Source organism: Myiozetetes cayanensis, unplaced genomic scaffold (genome assembly GCF_022539395.1).
Source record: "Myiozetetes cayanensis isolate MyiCay16 unplaced genomic scaffold, myiCay2020 scf16, whole genome shotgun sequence".
Taxonomy (NCBI): Eukaryota; Metazoa; Chordata; class Aves; order Passeriformes; family Tyrannidae; genus Myiozetetes; species Myiozetetes cayanensis.
Genome location: NW_026087270.1, coordinates 7000018 through 7023409, shown reverse-complemented (window position 1 = coordinate 7023409; position 23392 = coordinate 7000018). Strand labels below are relative to the sequence as shown.

General features: G+C 40.7%; 1 protein-coding gene across 2 annotated transcripts in view; it reads right to left on the bottom strand.

The window, feature by feature from the left end:
* TOX3 (TOX high mobility group box family member 3) overlaps positions 1-20083 on the bottom strand; it is a 72300-nt gene extending 52217 nt beyond the window's left edge. For both annotated transcript variants that reach the window (XM_050311538.1, XM_050311539.1), the window contains exon 1: positions 19711-20083. In XM_050311538.1, the coding sequence (XP_050167495.1) occupies positions 19711-19812 (102 nt within the window). In that variant the 5' untranslated portion in view covers positions 19813-20083. The remainder of the gene's footprint in view (positions 1-19710) is intronic.
* Positions 20084-23392: the final 3309 nt, after the last annotated feature.

Here is a 23392-nt window from a genome sequence, read left to right as displayed (position 1 = left end):
ATTTATATTGTTGCCTTCACACCTACCCACTGATGATTGGTTTGTCTTTTTTCCATGGTCAGTGAAAAAAAATCACCATTTTTACAGGTCTCAAGCTTTGAAATTCCAAAGCTTTGTATTACAAAATAACAGGAGCCTCACCAAAACCAAGGCTATGCCGGAAGTTACTGCTTTCCCTGACCCACCTATCAGTTTTTCAGTTCTCAGGCTAATGAAATTATAACATACAATAATTTAAATCTAAGCTGAAACAGATCAGTCCTGAACTTTGGATGAATGATAGACATGATAGATTTTTAACTTTTTTTTTTTTTTTTTTTTAATCTACAACCAATATTCTGGATTTTTCTTTCCAAGGACATGATGATTCTGATTAAGAAAATAAATTCACAGAACTTTGTGACAAACAGTTTTCAATTACATTTAATAAACCTTGGTATAAATGTGAATAGCTGCTTATGTAGATGAAGGGCATTAAATAATGAATTTAATGCTACTGAGCAAATGTCATTAACATTTTTTGAAGATTGGATGAACATTAGCTTTGTTGGTAAATGACATTTTAAATATTTAGGGTTTTATAAGGGTGGCTCATTTCTTTATACAGCAACAAATCTTCAGACAGTACTACTGTCTGGTTGTAGAAAACTACAATTGATATCTTTTCCATATATACTTAACCTCCTACAGATTTATTTGATTCTCAATAATTACTATTCTCTGGTAAGAGGCATATGTTATTACAGCACACTGCACTCCCACAAGCTGTCCACTCAGTGTATTTTAATAAATCTCTGCCAAAGCTGTATAAATTTGATCCTGTTTAAATTTAATAAGGATCAGAATATATCAAAGCACAGATTCCCATGAGAGAAATAGATATTTTGCATAGTTATTGAGTGCCCTATTCATAAATACAATGTGTAAGACCTAGACCATCAACCTTGAATTAAAAAGAAAAAGAGATTAATGTGTGCAAAGCCAGCTACTTCCTAAATAACTAGTGAAATTAGTGTTTAATAAAACATTTTCCCCATACTACTGTTAAGGACAGCAGCACTGCCACGGTTTTACTACTATGATTCCAATACGTAACTATTGAATATCTGCAGTATAGAAATACTTTCTCTCAAGCACCTTTCACAATTCTTCCATTTAAGATTTACCAACATAAGGAATCAGATTCCTAAATGTGTCACCACGGGTTGTGACTTATCCTTTTCCATTCCTTGGGACTGCTGCCTTAAGCAGGAAGCGGATCAGTCTCCAAGAGCCACGGGTACGGCAGAACCTGAACTAGTTTAGGACAATGAAGAGCATAAACATGCATTTGACATCCATTTTGTTCCTTTTTCTGGAAGGATGTCTAGAAGAGGAAGAAATTCTCAATGCTCTATCAAATCTAGGTAAATTTCAGTAATTTACATAATATCCCACAGAATTTTATATTCTATTAAGGAGCTCATGTTTCAGTGCTTGCTGTGGTAAAATACCAGGAGAAATAAGTATACAATTCGATGCTGATCTAGCATCTTATGAAGAATTTTGAAGATCACTATCATAGACACAAATACTGCATACATTCCAAATATAAATATGTTTATATAATTAGTTCTTCAGATTCCAGTGTTTTCTTGGTTGTTGTTTTAAAAATGTTTGCACATAAATGAAAAAACTCAAGCACCTAAACCAGATTTCCACCAACACATGTAGAGACCACACCTGATAGCTGCTAGTCACAGAAAGAATTTGCTAGTCTTCCACAGGAAAGCTGCCTTATCATCAGTTTCAATTAGCAATTGTGTATATAAGTATAAATGCAACCTGCCACTTTCAAAATATAGCTCCACTTTCTTTCACCATCTTTGATGCTTACGTGATCACAGGTATGGGGGAGAAATCAGACTGTATTTATCCTGGATTAAAATTCGTATTTTCAAAGTAAGAGCATGAAAGTCAAAAGACAAATCATTTTACATGGAGCAGAGATCTTTCCCAAGGGGAAAAAAATGTACTAAATCAATTTGCCATTGTTTTATAAGTCAGCTACTGAGAATGAAATTACAGACGGCTGAAATTAATGTGAGTTTTGCCATTGACATCAATGAGCCAAAGATGTCATCCTCAGTGTTTTACTACACACAGAAGCCTGATGTCAGAATTGGTACAGCTTTATGGAGTGCAGTATAACATAATTCAATCCATCAAAGTGAAGACAATCATATCATCACTCAATCATTGGTCCCACTCGCATCTGTGGTAACATTCATTCTTGTTTTCTTTTCCCTTTATCGTCATGGAAGTGTTGGAGCCAGGAACAACCAGGGCCACGTCTGTCAGCAATATTCCTTTATCCACTGTCAATATTATGGTGTTGTGGTGAAAGTACAGGTATAGAAATTAAGTTGAAAATTCAAACTATATCAACGGAAATGCGTGGAAACCACAACACAGGCAACACAGCTTTGCCAGAATATTGCCATCAAAATCACAGCCCTTAAAACACAATTACTTTGAATTAAGATCAAACAATATCACGGTATAACTATTCATCCTGGGTAAACACATGTCTAGGCCTTTTATGTACCACCTGTAGCACAGGGTTACAGTCTGTTTTTGTTTCAAGAATTTTAGAAAATACTGCACTTCAATGGTGAAAATCTTGGATCCATCCATTCAAAGATTCAGTGCTTAAGCACAAAGACACTGAGTTAAGAGTACAGTGACTTGATTTTCTTGCTTTTACAGGTTTGTGTCTTTCCACTTTAATGTTATGTCAACAAAGTGCCTTGTGTTTATTATGGAGATATTCTGTTGTATTTCCCTTCTCTCAGTTCATGAAATTTTCAATATAACAAGAAAAACCACAGTTAAAATTCTTATTTTGAAAACCATATTGCCATTTTTATTCAGCCTGTATTTTAATAGAGCATCAATATTTAACTACTTCATTAAATGAAGTGTGACTTTTATAGTGAAAATGTCAGTCTTTGCAGTTCATTAAATTCATTTAAAGTATAGCTGCTTGATTTTTTTTCCTGAAGGAATAAAGGACTATTAACTGAAGGCATAAACTTAACATTAACATGTACTTTTTTCTTTGAAATAACATTCAAGATCTGCAACAGTCTTTACAAATTTAAGGGATTGTTTGTATCCTTTTGCATTATCTTTGTTTTTATAATAGATGTCACTTTTATAGCATATACAACTGTTTATCACAGCTGGATATGACCAGTAGGATGTCACAGAGGACATTAACACGTCACGTGCTATTATGAATCTGTAGAATCCTACAAGTAGTATTAAAAATACATTATTTTGAACTGGGGCATCTGGAAAAATAAACTGTATATGATGTAAAACATAATAACTCTTGGAATTCAACAGGGTTTATGAGTTCTGGTTTTCTGTTTCATAAAACATTCTTTGATGAGTATCTTTTTCCTTTCAAGGAGAATTTCTATTAACTAATACAAAAGAACACAGGGAAAGCTCCATTTCCATAAAGGCAGCACCATGTTTTTGCCATATGTAAGAACTCCTGGTCCATATTCTCAAGGATATGTGACTTCTGTGACTAATGTCTCTAAAGCTGGAAAAGCTAATTGCTTCTCGTTAATTAATTGATATGATTATAAAATACTTTAATAAGAATAAAAAAGCTTATTTGAAATGTACTAAGATATAAAGGTGGTGATACTTTACTTTCAACCTACTACTCCTTTCAATATCTGGAGCAGATTGCAATGACATTGAAATCTTGGGTTTTAGAAGACAATCACAGGTCCTTTTAGGTCCTGTCCTCTCCTGCCCAACAAAGCAATTTGATTAGGTTGCTCTCTTGTAGTAATGATCTGAATCACTATCATGATGACTCTCACACTTTCCCGTTCTCAGATTGCAGTAAACAGACAATGCTTAATTTATTCCAATGCAGATGGTGATTGAGGGAGGGGTTTGGACATGGGCATGAGACATTTCAAAGAACTTCATTTTCATAACTATAATATCCATCCTTTGAAAAATCAGATACTTTTTTAGTGTCTTTAATGTAGAATCCAGAACATCCTACCACACACACACAAACATTTTGGGTACCACTACAAACCACAAAGATTTAGGCTGGAACTAGGATTTTGAAAAATATCAAATTATTCAGTCTATGACTTGAAAGTTCACCACATTCCCCATTCCTCTCACACACGGGCACTTTAGCCTCCATGCAACCAGCAACTGGAATCAAACTAGAGAGGAAGAATAAATGTAGAATGCAGCAATTAGTGTCTACTAAAGTTAAAAGCATCCCTCAAAAACCTTCTTCCTCGAATGCCGTGCACAATCAATTTTTATTTTCTGGGAAAACTACTTTACATCTCCAAATTTATGCTATGCTACTGTGATCTCTTTTTCTATGTGTCAAAAGTAACAGGGTTTCTAGGAAATTATGATGTGTGAACTACCTTCCTCTGAATTAACTTCTCTAAAAAGTAGCACAGAGAATAAAAACTGAACTAGCATGTGACTGTAATTCTGAAGAAGGAAAGAAGAAACTTTAAAACTTAATTATAAAAGCAACAGCCCAGTCACATATATGAAAAGCTAACAGGTACCAGTGACACATATTCCAAACTGGAGTTTGAAAGAAACCGTCTTTACACACTTACCTTCAACACAGTTATAACTGCCAAACCAAACTGATGGGCTGTGTCTAGCAATCCCTTACAATAAGGTTACATGGAACTTAACAAAAATCATTTCTTTCAGGATGTCAGGAGTTCATCTGCAACTACAAAGGAAGAGGAACCCAGCTGGCTGCATTAAAAGGATATGGTCCAGACAGGTCACAGTTACAAGCTCACTCTCACTAGAAAGCAAACTCTTCCCCAGCAGAGTCAAGATGGGTATCCTGAACGTGAAACAAGGGCTTGATTCTCCCACTGCAGGGACTTGCCAGGCAAAGGCTGAAGCAATGCCACTCTTCCAGAAAGAGGTTTTTCTAAAACAGTGCAAGAAGGATCAAAATAATCTTTGCCACCTATTCACGTTGTGCAATCATAGCATCATTCAGGTTGGAAGAGACACCAGGAGATCTCTAATCCAACATCTGCTCAAAGTAGAGGCCACACCAAAGTGAGGAACTACTTGCCTGGGGCTTTTCTTCAGTCAGGCCTTATATGCCATCAAGGGTAGAGACAACTCTTTTGGGCAACCTGTACCAATACTCCGTTATCCTCAAAGTCATTTGTTTTTCCTCTTTACATCCTGTTTGAAACTCTCATTTCAGCTTGTACCTCTCATCCTCCCACCACAAACCCTTGCGAACAGCCTGGCTCCATCTCCTTGCAGGTACCAGGGCTGCTCTTAAGTCCCCTGAAGTCTTCCCTCCTCCAGGCTGGCCAAGTCCTGCTCCCTGAGCCCCTGATCACAGGGCAAGTGTGTCAGGTAGTGACCATCTTGCTGGCCCTTATTTTGTTTCAATCCACCAGGATGTGCTGGTCCTTTCCAACAGATGTGCTTCCCTGCCAGTTAGACCCCAGCTCGTATCTCTCAAACCAGTATGCCATAAAAAGTATTTAATACATTAGGTCAAGGATAAATGCATGGTCATCAAGCTTCAGGGGTCTGTGATGCTAAAAAAGCTTCACGTATTTCCCAATCCCTCTTTTGAAGTCCACTTGACATGAAAAACAGTGAGTTTTTTCACTTTTTTTTTTTCCATCCAGATAAAATACTTTATCTCCCATTTTGATGCACAAGCATAAACAAATAAAATCCCATTGTTAGTATTTAGCAGCTGAAATAGGAACAATCATTACTTTGGAAAACTGAGGCTTTGAAGAAAACTTTCACATCAGCTCTAGTCACCTGTTTCAAAGTTTAACTGCCAACTTCAAAAAAAGACTAAGCTAGAATCTTCTTGAAATAATTGCATATTGGTTTTTAATCACACTTTAATGGCACAAAATTAGAGTACCTGTCCCAAGAGATATTAAGAAATAGCAGCAATGAAATTTGACAATAAGATTTTTGCACCTAAACTGCCTTATAACCAAGCAGAAAATCTTCACAGTACATTTCAGAGCTCAGTAATTCCCAGAAAATCATGTAGCAAATGCAAATAATCAGATATTTAAAAATTAGGCTATGAGTGTTCAGAAACAACCATCCAATTCTTAAAATCTCAGAACTAGTAGATATTTGCCATTTTTAAATTTTTTTTTTCTGGACCTTCTGAGATTAATCTAAAGGTTTCTTGAGCCTGAAACTCAAAACCAGTTCAACTGAATGATTGCTGGAATATTTACAACGGTGCTGGTAGATGGAACTTCTAACCCACACAGGACTACATACTCTGTCTTCATGGATTGAAGGCAAAGTAATTATCCACTATCATAATTTCCCATTTTTTTAAGACCTTTAGAGAAGAGAAACAGACTTACATTGCTGAAGAACACATACTAAGATGGGCTACAAACATTTGCAAACATTTCATGTATCTCTCTAAAGGGCTGCTTAGCTCCACAGTCCAAGCACTTCTTGAAAATGAAGCTCTTATTCAGATCAGCAAGGCCAGGATATTTTTAGAAACTTTGGAATGGAGGTAGTTACCAGTTAGCAGAGCACGGAGGTGATGAAGCAGATGTGCACTCAAAAAACACCCACATGAAGACAAACCATCTAACAATTCTCTTCTGGAGACTGTTAAAGTTCCACATGTGGATTGTTTCATCACCTCTTTCAAACACTTAAAGGCCTTTCCCTCCCTCCCCACTGCCACCACAGAAAAGCACACCGCTTGTGATGGAAAAACTAAGTAATCTTGTCACATTCACTGCAAGGTGCTAGATAACTATCCACCATCTATACATCTTGTTTCTAATAGTTTTCCACCACAAAATTAGACTTCAGACATAAATTTTCTTTGCTAGCTGTTATGCAAAACTCCAAAATTGTTATTGAGCCTGTAAGTAACTATCACATCCATGGTTGCCTTATCCAGAGTCTCACAGAGACTCACTCTGTAAAACTCACAGAATACATAACACAACCTAAATATCACATGTTTAGGAATGTAAAGATGAAGCCTAAAAGAACAACATTAAACAAGATTAAAAGTATAACCAATCCCATGGCCCCTGTTTCATCCCAGCCACAGTATATGACATTTAGTATTAACTCTGAGCCTTAAAAATCACTACTGCTCCTTTGTCCCCTACACTACAGGAAAGCTGCCTCAGCACCTCAGTCCTCTGGAAGAGAAAGCCTTTCTCCTCATTCCCATTCTAAGCTCATAGTCAGTGTTTGTACAGATGCATTTGGAACATCACTGTTTTCGTTCTCAACCTGGTGTTTCCAGTATTGCCATTAGGGCATAAATACTTTAAGTCTCTTATTTCTCCTTTTCTTAAGAAAAATAAATTCTCCAACTCCAAGGTACTTATAAAAAAAAAAAAAACAAAAAACCTCCACACAACCAAAAAAGCAATCCTTTGCTGACAGACCTGCAATTTTATGTGTCAGTTCTTTCACACTTCAGAGATGAAGATTATCTACACCTTCTCAGCTGAACGTAGTATTTTCCTTCATTTTTGTTTGGTATCTAAGCTGGAGAAAACATAATAATCATTCATTTATTTAGTAGAAGTGCAGACAAAACCAACTGTAAACTATGTTTATGATTCCCAGTGAGGAAAATGTGTTGCTTCTGGTAATGATAAGAGGCCCGACAGATCTGGTGCTTTCCAGCAGACAGAGTTAACACTTACCAACGTTACAGCCTGGCCCCAGGTAAAGCATCATCAGTAGCACCCATTCCTTTTTGTTTTGTCAGCAGGTGGCTTTATCCTTTTAGGAAATGAATGGTTCAGTACCCAAGAAACTACTGTTCCAAAATAAATCCTCTGAGCTGAATTTTCTCGGCAAGTTTACGAAGCTCAATTCAAAAGCAGACACAACTCTCTTCTTCAAAGAGTATATGCCTACATGCAAGAGCAGGATTGCACCCTTTCCTTTGAATCCACAGAAGATTTTCACGAAGTAAGGACGAGAACGAAAAAGCTGGAGTACGTTTTAAATCAGTTCTTACATGAAGTTCAGTTTGTTTCTCTCATTGACTTATTTTTTTTTAAGATAAACACAAATCAGCTTCACAGGGAAAACTTCAGTAGTTGGGATCAATAAGCAACTGGTCTTCCTCTAGCATACATAGTGAGATTCATCATCTAAAACCCTGTTACTTCTTATTCAAAGATCCCTGACAACTAGAGTTTCAGAAAAAAGAAGGCTGTAGGTAGGAGCTCCTTTGCTTGGGTGTCTAAGCCAACAAAACAAGGAAGCTAAGACGAACCCGCCTCTTTCTTTTGATCAAATGAGAATCAAAGATCAGTTCTTCAAAATGTAGAGAAAATTTTTAAATGTGAGTAACAGATATTTTCACCCTCTTCTTCCCCTGCTGACCCACCAACCCCTCAGCCACAAAAAACCCAAAACAAGACAAACACCACCCAGAACTATAAGAAGTTTAAGGAACTCAGACAGACTGAAAACACTCGATCCTCAAACTGTAAATGTTTAGCAGTGTTCCTCAGCCACCATTCCCTCTTTCTCCTCAAGGTGTTGCACAGCCCTTTCTCTATTCCTCTTTTAAATCAAGAAATGGCCATTTCCTTTGGCAGCAGAGAATGCAATGACTGCTTCCTACCACAGGAGTGTGGACGATGAAGTAAAACTCTAAGATTCAACAAAATAAGAAGAAATGGAAAAAAACTGTAAAAAAAAAAAAAAGGAAAAGAAAGTAAACAAGTAAAAAGGAAGTAGGAGATTAAAGATTTTTCACTGTCAACATTCTGTGCCTGATTTGCGGTGCATTGCTTGTACTCACTGTAGCTGCAAAGTTTCAATCTGAGTTCATGAATATGATTTTCCTCCAAGGAAATTGTTCCTTTTTTTTTATTTTCACATTTATTTTAAAAGAAAAAAAGTTACTTCTGGGGGGCAGAAACCAAGATGCATATCACGTCTCACCCACGCAGACAATAAATGAAACTCTGAAGATCTAAATTTTTAATTTAGTCTAAAATAATATGGATAAGTATTTATAGTCTTATGACTTCTAGACTTTATCCTTTCATATGCATTTAAAATACTGTATTGATGTCATGGTATTTAAATGGAGTCCTTTTTGAGTCACAGAAACATTGAGAATGAGGCATAACAACATAATGTTCACCTGCAGTTAGTCATAATATGAATCAAGCTCTTTATCATCACTGTCACTTATGCCTTGTGATGAAATAACCTTAAAAACTTTTATTTAGAAATAATTCTGCATAAACACACAAATAATATGGAATATGATGCAGAGTGTGCTATAGTGGAACTCAGTTAATCAGCAATCCCAAAGCGACAAGCAATGGTAAGGAGCCCCATGATCTCCAAAGAAGATGTATGTATCCTAATGTTTGTATTCTGTACAGGAGCAAAGTGCCTCTCCCCATATTTTCCAAGCAGTGGAAGCTTGTTAGAACTGATGCAGACCAATACACATTGTCTGTGCTTTAAAAATGTGTGACTGTCCAAGAGTCACGTTTTCGATTTCACATTTATTAGTTACACATATTACAAATGATAGATGCCAATTTTCTTTACAAAAACCAACACAAAGCTCAAAAACCCCTCCTTTAATATGCTATCAACTGAAGAATCAGGATTCTTTTCTGGTATGTAAACTCTCCACCAGACTATTAACAGAAGGGCAAGTTCCTTGAAAAATTGCTATTTGCTAGAGACAAGAATACAGGGAGATAGGCAGCACACTCGTATGATATGTTATCGCCAGCAATATATTTGTGCTGATAGAAGTCAAAGCCAATCTTCACCATCCCTACTCAAACACATTCTAACACAGAAGACAGAAAAAGGCTGCTATCCTATCACAAGTTGTTTGCCAACTAAATTTAGAAAAAACAGTTTGCTACTTAAGCCTATAGTTGTAGATTGAGGCAAAATAAACATAGAAGCTCATGCTACCATTCTATAGCTGTTTTTTGAGAAGAATTACAGGTAGAAGAGAAAGATTGATCTCTAAGCTGTACACTGGACATACCACACATCTGTGCATGCACAACACTGAAGTGCTGTTTGTTTGCCTACTTGAGTAGGTGTTTAATGAACAGAACTACGTTCTCCTTTCATGCGATCTTTGATTAATCGCTCTGAGTCATATTTAGCCCTACATTACACTGCCTGTCTTTCACCTTATTCCATCAGAACTGCACATACAATGAAATTCTGTTCCAGTTGTGGGTGGTTCCAGGAATGTCAGGTTTTTGGTATGTTCTATCAGCCAGCGAGGCCAAGCCAGAGTAGGCAGCAGAGCCGAGGGGAGATGAGAAAGCCACCCAAGGAACATGCTGATGCAGAGCACGGTCCGAGGGTCCTCTCATAGCAAAGGCACCCCCAAAGCTGATTCCACAAAGGGAAAATTTCAGAAGCAAGTCATCATCTCCCTAAGGCATGACAGCTGGGAGAGCATGGGGCACTGACCCACTGCACTGAAGCCACTGATGTACAGTGATGGTTGATTCAAATAGCACTTGAACAAGACCAAGGTAAGACAACCATCAGAACCGAGAATGCACACAAGGATAGCTTGTCAAATCCTTGAAACGACAGTTGAAAGAAGCCATACAATACCCAGTGCACCTTATAAGCATCACCCAAGACCCCAGCACAGCCCTATTATGTTAAAAAAGGCTTAGATGAAGGTATGAAAATGAAACAAAAGCAGCTTTCCTTACCAGCACTTCTGCTATGTCATAAACAACAGGTAGATCTCTATCATGGAAGCAGTGATGCAAGCCACTGTTTAGGAAGCCAGGCTGCCTTGTGTGACTTAACATCTGATTTACCACTCCACATGCTCTCCTTGGGTCTCAGCTGCATGACCACAGGAACATAAAGATAGTTTTAAGTAGGTTTTAAAAATGTCAGAAGGACAGGACAGCAGAAGCATCTGTTAAATCCTTTCATTTAATAATATCTAGAACGTGCTAATTATTTGGCAGAGCAAAATAAATTGATACAAATTACTTCATTTTATCATTAGAAACAGTCACTGGACACCCTCATAGAACACAAACAAAGTCACACAGACATAAACATATTATTTACTCTAGTGATTGCTTTGTAGTGCAAATCTATTCTAAGCTCTTACGTTTGCACCTGACAATGCATTTACACCTCTGGTATGTCCCGTGTACAGTCTTGAAATCAGTCTTGTTTTTACTTACAGTCCTGCTGTGAAAACAGAGCACAGAATGCGTTGCAAAATTCTGTTTATTTTGCCATGTGCATCGAGTAGGTTTTTTTTAAATCCAAGGTTAATGTATTTCAAACTATCAAGCAAAACAACAGGAGAACCATGATGGGCTATGGTAGGAAATGACAACTACCAAATTTTTTCCTACAACAGATAAATAGCACGATACCCCCATATTTACATGACTGCCCATCATCATCATAATTTCATCCACATGCTTACCAAGAACCCACAAAAGTAACAGCATTAACCTACTAAAGCAAACAAAATGATTATTTTTCCATGCCTAATAAAATTCTTCTTTATTTAAAGAAAGCAAATAGAGGATTGCTAATCCCCTATCAGGTAAACGGATAAAAGTACAGTTTAACAAAAGAACTTTTATTAATAACAAAGTTTAGGATACTGAACTACAGTATCCTAAACCATTCAAAAGTGAACTATTTGTATAAGCCATACAACTATAAAGAGGGTAGCATAAAATGAACAGCAGATAAATATGATCTGCTCTGAAAATAAGCTACTTCAACATTCAGCAATTGATTCCTGTGTGGTTTTAACACCATTTTTCATATCAAAATTAGACAGTTAATCAATATTGAGGTGCTTGAATATGTCCTGAACCTACAAACCTTTATATAATTCAGTGACTTTGAATACAGAAGTTGTCCCATTGGGAATAGAAAGGATGATTCATAAAGCTCAGGTTGTTTCCATGCATGGATTCCTTGCAAAAAACAAACCAAAACAAAAACCAATCAACCAACAACAATAAAACCACACCACAAAACAAACAAACAAAAACCCCTACTTTTTACTTTGGATGTATAAAGCTATTTAGATTTTAGGTCCCTATCTAATTGCTCTCATATTAACTGCTTACAGAATTACAGGATAAACTATATCCACTTGAAGTGCCAAACACAGCAGAGTTTCTCCTGAAAAGATTTCATAAAGAAACCAAAAGGAGAGATGAAGACACCTTGCCTCAAGTGACCAAAACCATATGCATATAGACTTCATTTTCCACAAAACCTACCATACAAGTAATTTTATGTCTTTGCAACCTTTTGTTAGGGTGCCCAATTGATCAGAATTCTTCAGAATATTCAGTGTAGAGAAAGAAAATCCAAGTGTCTGTCCAAGAAATATTCTGTGTTAACATAATGATTTTACAGAGCCATCAGTTACATACTTGGTAGAGCAGATGAGGAAAGTGAGGAGATACCCATGCTGTTGCCCCTGCAGCTCTCACCTCAGCCAGTAGCTAAGACCTCTGGTCCCTTATTTCAGAGGTTGTCAGCCCAAATCCTGGCATTTCATCCCAACACACACTTTGTTTTTAACTTCACTATGTCACAATCCACTGTCTTTCATATTAGTTTTAGCCCTCACAAGTCTTTGGCCAGAAATAATAATATATGGTTTTAGTGACCCAAACAGTAAGAAGGGTTGTGACAGCAAAAATAAAACATGGCATTGATAACAATTTCTGCCATGAACTGCCAAGGGCAGGCCTGATCTAATGCCCACATAAATACATGAAAGATGCCCACACTGAATGAGTTTCCTATGAGCATAAACAAGGCTGAAATACAAGGGCCAAAGGGAAAAAATATTAATAATAATAAAAAAGTAGATTTCTATCCGTGACTTTTTTTCTAAATCAAGCTTAAAGGGATATTAAGGGATATTTTCAACTTGCAATTTTTGAGAATGGACTGCTTTTCTTTTCCCTCTTGCTTTCTAACACAACATGGGCTGCTGGGCAAACTGGTCATGCAGGAGTAAACAGTGAACACTGACACCAAGAGCTGGCACAGGAACTACACAAAAAACTAGATGACCTGTTTAAAACTTTTTAAATTTTCAATTATAAATTAATATCATCTACTTTCAATAGCACGCCCTTTTCCAATAGACTTCAGTCTGTAGCACTGGTCAATCATACTTCCAGCACTCCAGTCATAAGACTCAGTTATTTTTAATGTGATGATATTTTCAGCTAATCTGTCCATTACTATGAAGTGTCTGAAGAAGTTCATGAAAACATCTGTTCAGCTATTCAAGGTACCTGAGCAGAAACAGCTGTGCAATAGTCTCCTTTTTGGTTTTGCTAGTTAAGCAGCCCTGTAATGCCTGTGTTTTTCAATATATTGTTTCAGGTATAAACAGAGAGAACACATTCAAAACAGAATTTGGACTGTTTTGACATGTGCTAACACGCAGTGGAAAAGATATGAAATAGAAATCTTGTTACAAAAATAAATAATGAATAACGTGGCAGCAAGCATGATCTCATCAAAGTCTTCATCTGAACAGAGCAGAGAGGCAAAGACCAGAAGGCTCTTGTGTGACATTGTTATCTAAAGCCCTGATTAGATTTTCACCTCAGAGTTCTCAATTTTGGTAGCAATCATCGCAAAGATACTATGGTGACTGGCACTCTATAAATACATCACAGACAGGTACCAGTACAGAAGATGACGATCAGATAAGAGTTTGAAGTATTTGAAAATTCAACCCTGCCATTAGGTCTGTATAACAGTACTCAATTTTACGGCGGTAGAAATGTGATTACAGATAAAAAGGTAGGATTAGTGCTGTACAAATTCTTCTCCTCTTAAATTAGATTATCATCATTCAACAGCACTACTTAGGTTTTCAGGGAGTGTCAGAATTCAACAAATATATAGGCATGAATTAACTGTAGATTTAATAAAAGCTGCAGCACAAACCACAGGTCACAGATTGACTGGCCTTGCTTTGTCAGACACTGCACAAAACTGCAACAAATGAGTCACACAACTGACAGCCGACGCAAGCAACCCTCATCTCGAGTATCTGCCAAAGAATAGAAGCTGTTATTTCCTGTGTTTCTATTTTAGATTTTATTAGAAAATCAAGATAATTCATTATCAGGTCCGGTTGGACTCGATACCTCTGCATGAAACACGGCATTTGATGCAGGTGATACTACAGAAATGAGGCTCTTGCCAACCCAGTGGATTTAGACAATATTTCCTCACTCCAGAGCCAGACAGTGAGTGGGCATCCATGTCCATGGCATGCACACATCAGTTGTAATTGCTAAAAATTATCATTATTTTAAGAAACACACACACTAGTCATTTCCCCACATACCTTAAGTACTCCAAATATATCTAAGAATCAAATTCAAACTCTTCATATATTACATTATTACAATCATCTTACTAAAACCTATTGTAAAGAAAATATCTTAAAAATATTTACAAAAACCCACTTCTACTAAGTATATTCCATATACAAGCAACTCCCTATGTCTTGATAACAAATGGTACATTCTGTGTAGGAGCTGCACAACCCCATTAGTATCATTACAGGTGCTCATTCTGAGCAGCACAGGTTCTTGCACAGTTGCTGCCTTTGGCATACAGGGGTTTCCTTTCACAGCCTGCTCTTCAGCTACATCATAAAACCTCTGGGGTGACTGACCCTGAAAAACAGCCTAATGCAAGGTGGGGTGATGATACAAACTGTAGTTTGCATTCTGATGGACATACTCATGTGATCATTGCACTTCCTCTTCCAAGGACTAGGATATATCCAACACTTTTAGTTCTGGATTGGACAGCCAAATATTTTGGGAACTATTTTGCTCCCCAGCAGTAGTTGCCTGCATGGTCTTCAGGTTTTGAGATATCTGAGGCAGCAGGCAGCTGCTCTGGGAAAGAAGTAGTTCAGCACACTTGCCACATGTACCAGAAGATCAGTGGAAAATAATGAAGATAAAATGCCATTTACTAAGTTGTTATTGCAACAGAAATTTCCAAATCCCTCACCTAAACTGTCTCCAGCAAGACCTATACTTGTGTCTCTGCTATGCATCTCTACTTTAGAGGAGCTCCTTGGTGCTTTCTGCACTCTCCCATCACCTGGGGCCACCTTTGTCAGGGTCAGGCTGTAGGTACATGTATGACCACAGCACACAACAGCCTCCAGTCACCAGAGACCACCCCATCTGCACCAGAGCAGAGCCCAGATGTAAATGAGCATATTTGCAGGGCAGATGATGAGTGAGCATGGAGCTCTCTCTCTTAACAGCATACATGCACCCATTGTCTCTCACCATCTGCTATAGGAGAGGAAAACCTATGCATATATAGCCACACTAAATTTGCAAGAGTGATTTTCAATTGTTTGCATAACTGTAATCCATTTTTTCCTAACAACACATACTAATAGGAATGACTTAGAGCCCCAGTTTAGCATACTACTAAACTACTGCTGTCTTTGCTTTACCTCTGGAAGAACAAGATAAACTTCCCAAGCTTCCTTTGTAAAATGAAAATTATTTCAGCCAAAAACATCAAGCTCTGACATTCTCATATGTATGCAAGTGCCTAAATTAAGGTATGTATGTTTGAAATTTGTATCCTTCAAGGACAATCTGTGCAGGAGAGATAAACATTATAAAATGTAGACGGTTAAATAATGAAGTAAGGATTCTGGAATTTAATATAATGTTAACTTGAGCACTGAGCTGTATGTGTTTAGGTTCTGGAGTTTTCTTTTCTCTTTTTTTGAATTGCATTATAAGAATTATAGTTCCTTTAACAAAAAAATGTATGTGCTAGGATGAATAGTAGTTCCCTAAATATTTTTAGTACAAGACATGTAATTTACTCAATAAGTGAAAAAGTTTGTTTAGAAAAAGCTACTCAACTGTAGTGAATGTCCAAAATCATTCTCCATCTGCAGAACCATAAAAGGGCTCAAAACAGAAGCAGAATGTTTTACAACAGCTGGTCTCTTTCAACTTTCTGTAATTTTTATAGCTGCTTTTTTGGTGAATTTTTTTTAGCATACCACAGCAGGATTCTTCTAGAAGCAGGCAGACTATGATTTCACTTGTGCAATTCCATGAAGCAGAGGTGGATCCCTGTTATCCCAAACCACCACCGGCCAGACACATGCAGGGTGAAGTTGTGTACTCTCACACCAGGACTGAAAACTTATCAAATATGGCCCTGATCCAGCAAAGCACTTAAGCACATGCTTTACTTTAAACATGTAAGTAATCCTATTAGAGTAAATGAGATTCAGCATAAACCACTGGACTGAATCTCAGAATACCTTGGTTGTGGCCCTGATTATGTCAGTGACCGTGTAACCTTGGACAAATCGCTGTACTTCTGTGTCTTTTGCCCTCTACACGTGTACACCATGTTGCAAACCATCTCAACCAAAATAATGCCAATGAATCTTCTAGAAACTGCTGTACTACACAGGATGGCAGGGATACTTATGTATGGCACTCTGCTTTCAATTGCCTGTCATATACTCAAAAGTAACGCTCCTCCCAAAAAAACCACAAAATGAGATCCCTTACCCTAAGGTCTACTTATCCAGTATTGACAACTGCAAAAGCACAACATTGCTCTCAAGCAGCAGTGGAGATGGAATCCAACTGAAGGGTACTTGCAGGTCAGGGCCAGGACAGCTCCTGGGCCTGTTCCAAGCCCAGGACTCAGGCTGCAGTTCCCCTCCTACCACTGACCCTTGCTCACTGGGCACCCTGAGATCCCAAGTCCTGCCTGGGGATTCACAGGTCAGTCTGCCACATTCCTGCTGTTGCTGTACGCACTGAAGGGAAAAAGCCAAAAACATACAGTCCTGGGAAATTCTGTTTAAAGCATGCAGGTGGAAGGCAGCATTGTCTCACAATCCATCTGCACTAAAAGGCTTTATGTTTGGTATTTTTAGACACCGTGACACAAGATACAATCTTCCACACATAGGCCATATGCCATCAACTCTATGTCTTAATGATCCTAAGAATATTTTCACATAAATAATTCTGCTTTTGCACCTATACACAAGCACACAGTGTTTACTCTTGCCATCACACTGCTTCCTGGCAGTTGTCACTGGCAATGTCACTGTCACAAGGAGAATATGGATACAGCTCCTAACAATGAAGCAGGCACGGATGAGTGGGCAGGATACTCAAATGAGTTTCAGAAAGACTTGAGGTGAAATACTGTCCCTAGTGAAATCAATAACAGTTCTCCCATTTACTTCAGCAGAGTAAATATTTCAGCTCTTTTTTCTTCTGTGCCTTCTGGTCATCTCAGTGCCTAACAGAGCAATCATTTATTTTCCTTGGGAACACAGGACAAAGGACAGAATACAAGGAAAGCAAGACAGGGGGGCAAGATTTCAAAATAAATGTACTTTTTTTATCACAGTAATTAAAAAACCCCAAAACTTACAACGATTCCTTTAGTTACAGATTATAAACAAGGCAGAAAATGAGATTGGATTAACAGAGTTAAGACTGTCCTTTCTAGGAACTCATTCACAAATTCCTTCTCTGTCCTTGGAACACCTGTGTACCATGTTGCTGTTTTCCCAGCTGAGCCAATGAAGAGCTCACAGCAACAGCAACACAGTTTCGCATGTCAGTCTGCTCTGGATCAGGCCTTTTGCATACAAAGATATCTATTATAAGACACAAGCATCATGAGCTGCACTCTGTTAATTAAAATATTTTCTGCTGCAGACTGGAAGTCTGGCCTGCAAGATACTTGCCAAAATTATGTTCAGGAGTACAGCAGCTAAAATGTGTTTGTGTGCAGGTCAAAAGTTAGTTACTCTTGACTTTTCCTGAATGTATGCTCTGTCCTCATCGTACCATGAAGGGAAATACAGTCAAAAGGTTATACAGAACTGTGCAGTTGCAGCAAGTTAAAGGCCACAACAAACAGCTGGTTTTTAGAAGATATTAAAAATTTTGGAGGTAAAAAATACCTTAAAGAGACGCCATTAAGTAACCTGAAAAAAACCAAGCAAAACAAGAAAGTCTCTGAACAAGTGAAATTTACAGTAAACACGCTGCTTGCCGGTAAGTGCTGCAAGCTTCCAAAACTAGCCGGCATATCGGACAACAGCGGGCATTTACAAGGCATCTGAGATCTCTCGGAGTCCTTAGCAGCGCTCGGAGCCGGGGCTGACATCCCATCCTCAATCCCCGCTCCCGGCTCTCCCCCGATCCCGGACTAACAAAGCCGCGCTCCGGAGCCCCGCGCAGGGCGCATGCGCGAGGCCGGGCCGTGCATCGCCACTCGCGGCAGGGATGGACAAGGGGCGGCCACCCAAATCTGCCAAAACTTCAGCACCCACCGGCCAGGACGGACACGGGCGACACAAGAGCCCACCCACGACATCTACTCACAAGCAATCTCTCTAGGAGAAAGTTTTCTGCAGTTTACTATTTGGACCCACATCACTCCTCTCTCTGAAAGTGATCTTTGTATTTCGGCAAACTTTGTTCGTTTGGAAAGGATTCTTTAAAAAAAAAAAAAAACCCAGGGTTTAACGTAAGCTTAGACTTCGCGCAGCACCCTTCTTTCCCCACCATCTCATGCAGTGCCTCACAAAAGGCCCCAGAGGTTGGACAAACATAGCACCAGGAAAAACACAGTGTGAAAGGGATCTTTATGTGCATGTGTGAGGGCCCAGTGCTAATAGCTCAATGTGCTATTGACACATCACAGTGCAAACAGCTAAGTCTTTTTCAAAATAGCATGAGTCACAGTGTCATTCCTAACTTTGCCTTTCGCAGATTTGAGCAATTTGTGAAACAAATCATCCCCGTATTATTAAAGCATATTTCTGTAAACCAAGGTAGGCACTAGGAAATGACTATTGCTCCTGACTGTAACATTTACTCCAAACGCTGCACATGCCGCAGGGAAGTTGTGATTAGACAGAAGGGGTACTGCAACTTCTCTGACAACCCTCGCCAAACCAGAGCGCTAGTTACCTTCCCGTGCCAGCAGCTGATGTACTTGTAGATGATACTCCCGTTTGTATAATCCTTTAGTCAGAAACTGGCCGTAACGGAGCCGGAATGAGCCGAGAGAGGAGAGCAGAGAAAGGCTCCTTTCCCTGTTCGCAGGGCCGCCCGAGCCCCACCGGGCTGTGCCCGACGCGCCGGGGAAAGTTCGGCAAGTCCCAAGCCCACCGCGAACGCTGCGCGCTCGGGACGCGCCTTTGTTCCCGGGCCAGGGGGAGCAGGATCGGCTCCCCGCGCTCCTCCCGGCTCTGCCTGCGCTCCGCACCCATCAGAACCGCCCGAGCACCGGCCCGAGGGCGGGTCCCGGGGGGCGAGCCCCGCCGGGGCCGCGGCAGGAGGAGCCGCCCGGCCCCGAGCTCCGACCCCGCCAACCCCAACTTTCCGTGTCCGGGTGTCCCCCGGCCCCGCGGAGAGCGGCACCCAGCCCGGGCTCCGGGCATCCCCCAGCCCCGAGCCTCCCCGCCCCGACGGAGCACGAACTCCGGCTCCGAGGGAATCGGCCCGGGCAGCAGCACGAGGAATTAACACCCGCGGGAATAATCACCTTGTTGTAGTTGTAGTAACCCAAACACTGGGCAAAGTCCAGGTTGGAGGGGTCTCCGGGGAGCGCGCTGCCCGCCGCAGCCGGGTAAAATCTTACATCCATGTCGGAGATTTGGTCCAAGAAGTGCACTTGGAGAGACCGCCGGGAGGTTTAATAGATCCACCTTCAAGTGCCTTCCCCGGGGCAGGGGCACGGGCAAACCGCCGAGGGAGCGGAGCTGCGGGGCGCCGAGCCCGCCCGAGAGCGGGGACGAGCGAGGGCCGGGGGGCGGCGGGGAGAGCGGGGGAAAGAGGCGGCGGAAAAGTGCAGGTAAACCAGGAGGAGAAGAGAGGAGGATGAGAGGAGAGGTGGGCGGCGGACCCCAGGTGGGTGCCCGTCCACCTCGGAGGGAGGAGGGGAGGGGAGGGAAGGAGGGAGGGCAGGGGAGCGGGAAGGAGGGAGGGAGGGAGGGCTGTTGTTTTTTAAAAGCTCAGTGCCAAGCCACGGGCTTTGCCTCCGCATTCAGGAGCAGCTGCTGTACACAAAGGAGCCACGCGCCCGGCGCGGACGGACGGACGGACCGGCCGCCGCTGCCCGCCCGACAAAGGCGGGGGACCGTCCCCGCCGCGGGGCCGGGGAGCGGGGCACGGCGGGGCCGCCCCGCGCTGCCGGGGAGGGGGCGGCTACCCCGGAGTTGGTGCAACAGGGGCTGCGCTGGCCGGGCCGGGCTGCGGGGCGAAGTGCCGAGCGACCGGCGCCGCGCTGGCAGCGCTCCCCGGGAGGAGCGGCCGGGCCCGCGCCCCTCCCCGCCCCGCCGCGCCCCTCCCGCCGCCTGCCCGCAGCCCCCCCGCCCGGTGCGGGGCCGGAGCGGGGCCGGGAGCGGCAGCTGCCCTTCCCATGGCTGTCCTCACTCCCCGAAGGTTCCAGGTGAGTAACTTTCACCGCTTCCACCAGTTTTTTGCCTTCTCTCTCTCTTTTTTTTTTTTGGTAATGCACTTTATCGATTGACACCGCTGCCTTGCTGCGTCAGGTTGGTGGCAGAAGAAAGGAGATTTTTTTAGCGTTCTGTCAAGAGCAGGACTTTAAACCACAGTAGCCTGCCTCAAAGAAACCTCCCCGAACTCGCAAAGTCTCTGGTTGGTGAGTCAAAGCAATCCGCTAATAACCCAAATTTGTTTAGTCAGTCATAGGCACTGCCCTGCCCCATCTGCTCCTTTGCATGGATCCTTCCTGACCTGAAATCCTGCTCCAGAACTTTTGGAGGAAACACTAAAGCAGTGCAAAGGCCACTTAACCTCATCACTCGTGCCCTGCAGACAAGATGCAAGGAAGAAGGATGAAAAGCCTTTGCTCAAGGCTTCTGTGAGGGGGAGAGCATCACCTTTTGGGTCTAGGACAGATTCCTGGGCAGTTATAATAGAACTAAAAGTGTACCCCAGACTGAGTTTACTCCATTTGGTTGCAACATAGCAATGACAACACAAGTATACAAGGTTTAACTCTATAACAGCAGCAAGACCTTCTCGGAAGGTCTCTGCATCTCTGTGTGGCTGCCAAGGACAGACTGACTGCCTGGTCTGATGCTCAGTCCCACTTCTGACTGACGCCTGTCTCAAGAGCTTAGTGCCCCACACTCCCTCTCCAGGCATGATTCTGCACAATCTAGGCACCTTGGGAGCAAACCATAAAGCAGTCAATAGCTACAACATGTAAAAAGGGAACATCTTCCCAACTCTATTCCTAGAAACCTTATGTTCAATATTTATGGTGGCACAAGTAGTTCCTGGTATCACAGGACATACCAGATCACCTTTATGCCAGATATAAATTCTGACTTACCACACTATGAAGTGAAGATCTCTAGTATGTACTGAGAGCAGAATTAATCACAGACACACATTTGTACTTACATGTAATATTCAGAATGTAAGTCTCTAGAAAACTGGGCAGAAAATGGGCAAATACCTCAATAGCAAAGATAATAGGCATATTCTGTCAAATAGCTAATCCAATTTCATATTCATTGTGTCAACCATTTTTAACCAAAGGAGAAAAAAACCTGCAAGATGTACTCTGTTGCTAGAAGGAAAATGGTTAAGGAACATTCAGTGCAGTGTGTTCGCACAAGCACACCCCATACCTGTGGTGAAAATTATTTATGCTCCTGAGAGAAGCAAATTGTTCAGAAAAAGACACTGAAGCTGTTTCAGAATGCAACATTGCATTAGAGCATTTCTTCAATGCAGTTGACAAAAAAGTGGTAGCATACAGGCACAGCAAACACATTTCAACCGAGGTTAATAGAGTAATACCTGCTTTGTTTTATACCTTGGGTGACAAACATTTCCATAAACCCAAGCGTACATGTTGGAACAACCAGATTCTCAGGTAGATCATTGGCATCAAGTTCTGGGGTGCTCTGCTCTATGAGTACAGCTATTTCCAGACTGGCTAGCTCTGAGTCTCTACACTTTTGACAAAAACCAAAAGCACATTCCCACTGAATTCAGAGGGAAACTACTTCAGTACGGAACAAACAGCAAATGATTCCAAGTTTAGGATTTGGGTCTGTTGCCATACTGAGCAGCCACTCAAAGGCTACAGACCTATGTGATATATGGGCAGCACGTGGTCTACTTTGGCTGCTGCACAGCTCCTGTCTGGCAGGGCAGCCCCAGCTGACCAGCCCAAGTCATCTCTTCTGTCCCACTGTTGGAGCAGTGGCCTCTGCTCTGGGGCCAGAAACAGGAGCCTGTGGAGCAGAGGCAGCCGGCGGGAGGCACACCAGGTGCTCCATGGGCAGGCAGCTACTGCTGCTGCGTTAGGAGGCTTAAGTTCAGGAGTGAGGTAAATAATGATAATTTCAAGTATTCTCATGGGATATGCAGTTTCCAACACAGTTGCTTCTGAAAATAAGACTAATACCTCAGAATATTCCATTTTGACATCACTGGCTCAGAAAGTTAATGTAAAATTGAAATGGAAAAAGTGAGAGTTGAAAAAAGTAATTATGCTCAAGTTCAGCAAAACACTTATCCCCAAAGTAGTAGTTAATGAAAACTCTTGAAATACTGTTTATACAATTCTGAAACTAAACCACAGAAATTTTATGTTTCCAACAACAACAACAACAAAAATCCAATCCTTGATTATAATCTTGCTTTGTTACCTCTGCCTAGTACCCAAAGTAACTTTTCCAGAAGGAGTAAGACCACAGCGGAACTAATATGTGATCCAAAATGATCTAAAGAAAAACTGAAGAGAAACTGGGATATATATGCTAATTTGTTTTTCTTTTTAAATAAAATGCGATTTTATGTCATATGGTACCAGAGAGAATTTTACAAACTAAAGAATTAGGCAAGTGTGTGTTTTCCTTTCTCAACATTTCTCTAATAAAGTTTATTAAATAAGTAAACTTGAGTAACCTCTGCTAGACTTTTAATCCATATACATGACATCATACCTGTTTGTTAGTTACAATATATTTATCTCAGGAGTACATGAGAGATGGAATATGAGCCAAAGTATTTATAACTTTTTGTACATGATGCTTGAAAGGAGTCCAGCAAATTCTTCTCTCAAGCTATACTCTAAGTTCCTTCAGTAAAACTCTGGATTTGGAATTCTAGCTTTTTTTTTCTTCTTTCAGAGTAATTGGAAGTATGAAGTATTTGCAGTTTTGAGTAAATATTCCCTTCTT